Here is a 2,511-nt window from a genome sequence, read left to right as displayed (position 1 = left end):
GATGATGTTGATGATGATGGTGGTGGTGGTGATGATGATGATGATGATGATGATGATGATGATGATGGATGTGATGATGGATGATGATGATGATGATGATGATGATGAGTGATGATGATGATGATGATGATGATGATTATGATGATGATGATGATGATGATGATGATGATGATGATGAATAAAAGAATGAATGAATGAATGAATAAATAAATAAGTCAACAAAACTCGTTGAAAATCGTAATAGTACATAAATATTGTCCGCAGTTTTATCTTTATTTCATATTTTGGTAAAAATGGTATCATCTTTCTTCACAGCCTTCACACAGGTGATGCCGTCACCATGGAGATACAATCCTTTTGGGCAGATGCACCGGAAACTCCCTCTGGTATTCACGCATGCGTGGTCACAGTTATCTGTCTTCAACCGACACTCATTCACGTCTGAAAATCAAATAAGAGAAGTAAAAGTAAAGCATTTTCCTCAAGATCAGGTCGGCACCAGCTACCGTACTCTGAAAATGTAACAATTTTGGTCATAAAATTCGTCCCTTAATACTCACTCTCCGTACCACCTATTGCAAAATCGTCACATTTGTTACGATGCAACCGTCACTTCTCTCGTCCAGATTTCATTTCTTTTGCAATAGCTATAAAAACTTGACATTCTGTAATAGAGCTCTTTTTGTCGAACAATATTTATGAATAGAATGTGCTTGGTGCTTTTCTGTTTGAGTAAGAAATGTCTGTTTTTGTGTTGTGTTTTTAAAGTTTTGGGAAAAATTCTGAAAAGTGCTGGTAAGGAGAGAGTTAACTTTAGATAGTAGGCTTAGAAACTCACAACATTGCCATCCGGAAGTATAACGGACCAACACACAAAATGATGTGTTACCGTAAACGTTTATAGTCTGGTTAATACAGTTTAGAGAGAATAGCTCATAAACGCGGATGGCAAAAAAAAAGAAACAATAACAAAGACCTGAGTGACGTCAGCTTCATTCTATCTATAGATAGTATGCGCTTGGCTAAGAAGTTCACAACATTGCCATCCGGAAATATAACGGACCAACACACAAAACTATGTGTAATCATGAACTTTTATCGTCTGGACAATACCGTTTAGTGAGTATTACTCATAAACGCGGATGGCAAAAAACAATAACAAAGACCCGAGTGACGTCATCTTCATTCTATCTATAGATAGTATGCAGATGACGTCACTCAGGCCTTTGTTATTGTTTTTGCCATTCGCGTTTGTGAGTTGTTCTCACTTAACTGTATCAACCAGACTATAAAAGTTCATGGTTCGTTAAAATAAATGTGAAAAAGGTAAGTAAGAAGTTTGTCCATTTATTTATTTTTCAGAAGGAGAAGAAGGCCTTCCCTTCCGTACGGTGAAGTCAAGGTAATGAAACCGTCTCAAAATGCAACTAACCCTCACTCATTTTTTTAAAAATAATTTTTAAATGAGCTTTTATATAGAGTAATATCCACTAAACGTGCTCAAAACGCTTGACAATGGGTCCCTGACCAACAGCAAATCTTAACATGTACGACGAGACATGACGCCTGTTAGGCGATCTTACAATTTTTCGGACAGAGACAACGCTGTTAACGGACATGTTCTCATTTTACACCTGAATACGATGAGAGAATGTGAGTAAAGAGTCTTTTCCAAGAACTCAACTATGCGCCGAGCGAGGCTCGAACCCAGGACTTTCCGATCCAAATAAAACAAAATAACTCCAGTTAGAACCAGTCTATTTTCTATTCAGTAGTAACATTTTGAAGCCGTTACTGACTCTATCTCTTCTTGAATACCACGGAAGGACTTCCGTAATTTCACAGCACCTAGAGAGGGGATTTTTTTGAGCGGGTCAATGGGCATGATCTATATTACATTTCCATGTGCTCGAGGTCATTGGTCACATTGCAAAGTGTGTTCAAAATGACCCACGTAGTAAAAAGTGTTCACAGTTTGAGAAATATCCAAACTTTACAATTGGTCATTTTGCTCAAATAACTCATGGGTATGTCTACAACTTTCATAAACAAAGCAGCGTGTTTACATTTAATGAGAAATATCCAATCGTTGTACAGCAACAAATCATGTGATCGATGACGAGGTTGGACGAAAACCTGAATATAGATCGCTCCCATTAAAAGGATGAGGCATGGTATTTGTATGGGAAAAGAAAGAAAGAAAACGATTTTTCAAATTCATCTCAGATAGTAATATTATTTATTGGACATTGCAGCTAAATGAAATTCCCACAATGGCTAAAAGCTTAAGTAATATAAAAATAAAAGTGCTGTGAAACTAAGGAAGTCCTGCCAATACGACCGTGGCCCGTAATCGGCATAACTACATACGCACTCCCCCATTTTAAAATTTCAAATATTTTAGCTAATATTATATTTGGGATACCTTCTGAAAGCTCCTCGCGCTAGTATTTCTTTCAATTTGTATTTTTACCGTAGATCTTTAGTCAGGCGTTTATTTATTCAATTTGT

The 2,511-nt window shown here is 36.8% G+C and overlaps 1 protein-coding gene across 1 annotated transcript in view; it reads right to left on the bottom strand.

The window, feature by feature from the left end:
* Positions 1–265: 265 nt before the first annotated feature.
* LOC144959486 (uncharacterized) overlaps positions 266–2,511 on the bottom strand; it is a 27,101-nt gene continuing 24,855 nt past the window's right edge. The window contains exon 9 of the mRNA XM_078892099.1: positions 266–441. Within this exon, the coding sequence (XP_078748225.1) occupies positions 278–441 (164 nt within the window). The 3' untranslated portion in view covers positions 266–277. The remainder of the gene's footprint in view (positions 442–2,511) is intronic.

The sequence above is a fragment of the Berghia stephanieae genome, chromosome 14, assembly GCF_034508935.2.
Source record: "Berghia stephanieae isolate SIO BIC M18660-M18661 chromosome 14, UCSD_Bste_1.3, whole genome shotgun sequence".
NCBI classification, from domain to species: domain Eukaryota; kingdom Metazoa; phylum Mollusca; class Gastropoda; order Nudibranchia; family Aeolidiidae; genus Berghia; species Berghia stephanieae.
This window is presented reverse-complemented; position numbering and strand designations above follow the sequence as displayed.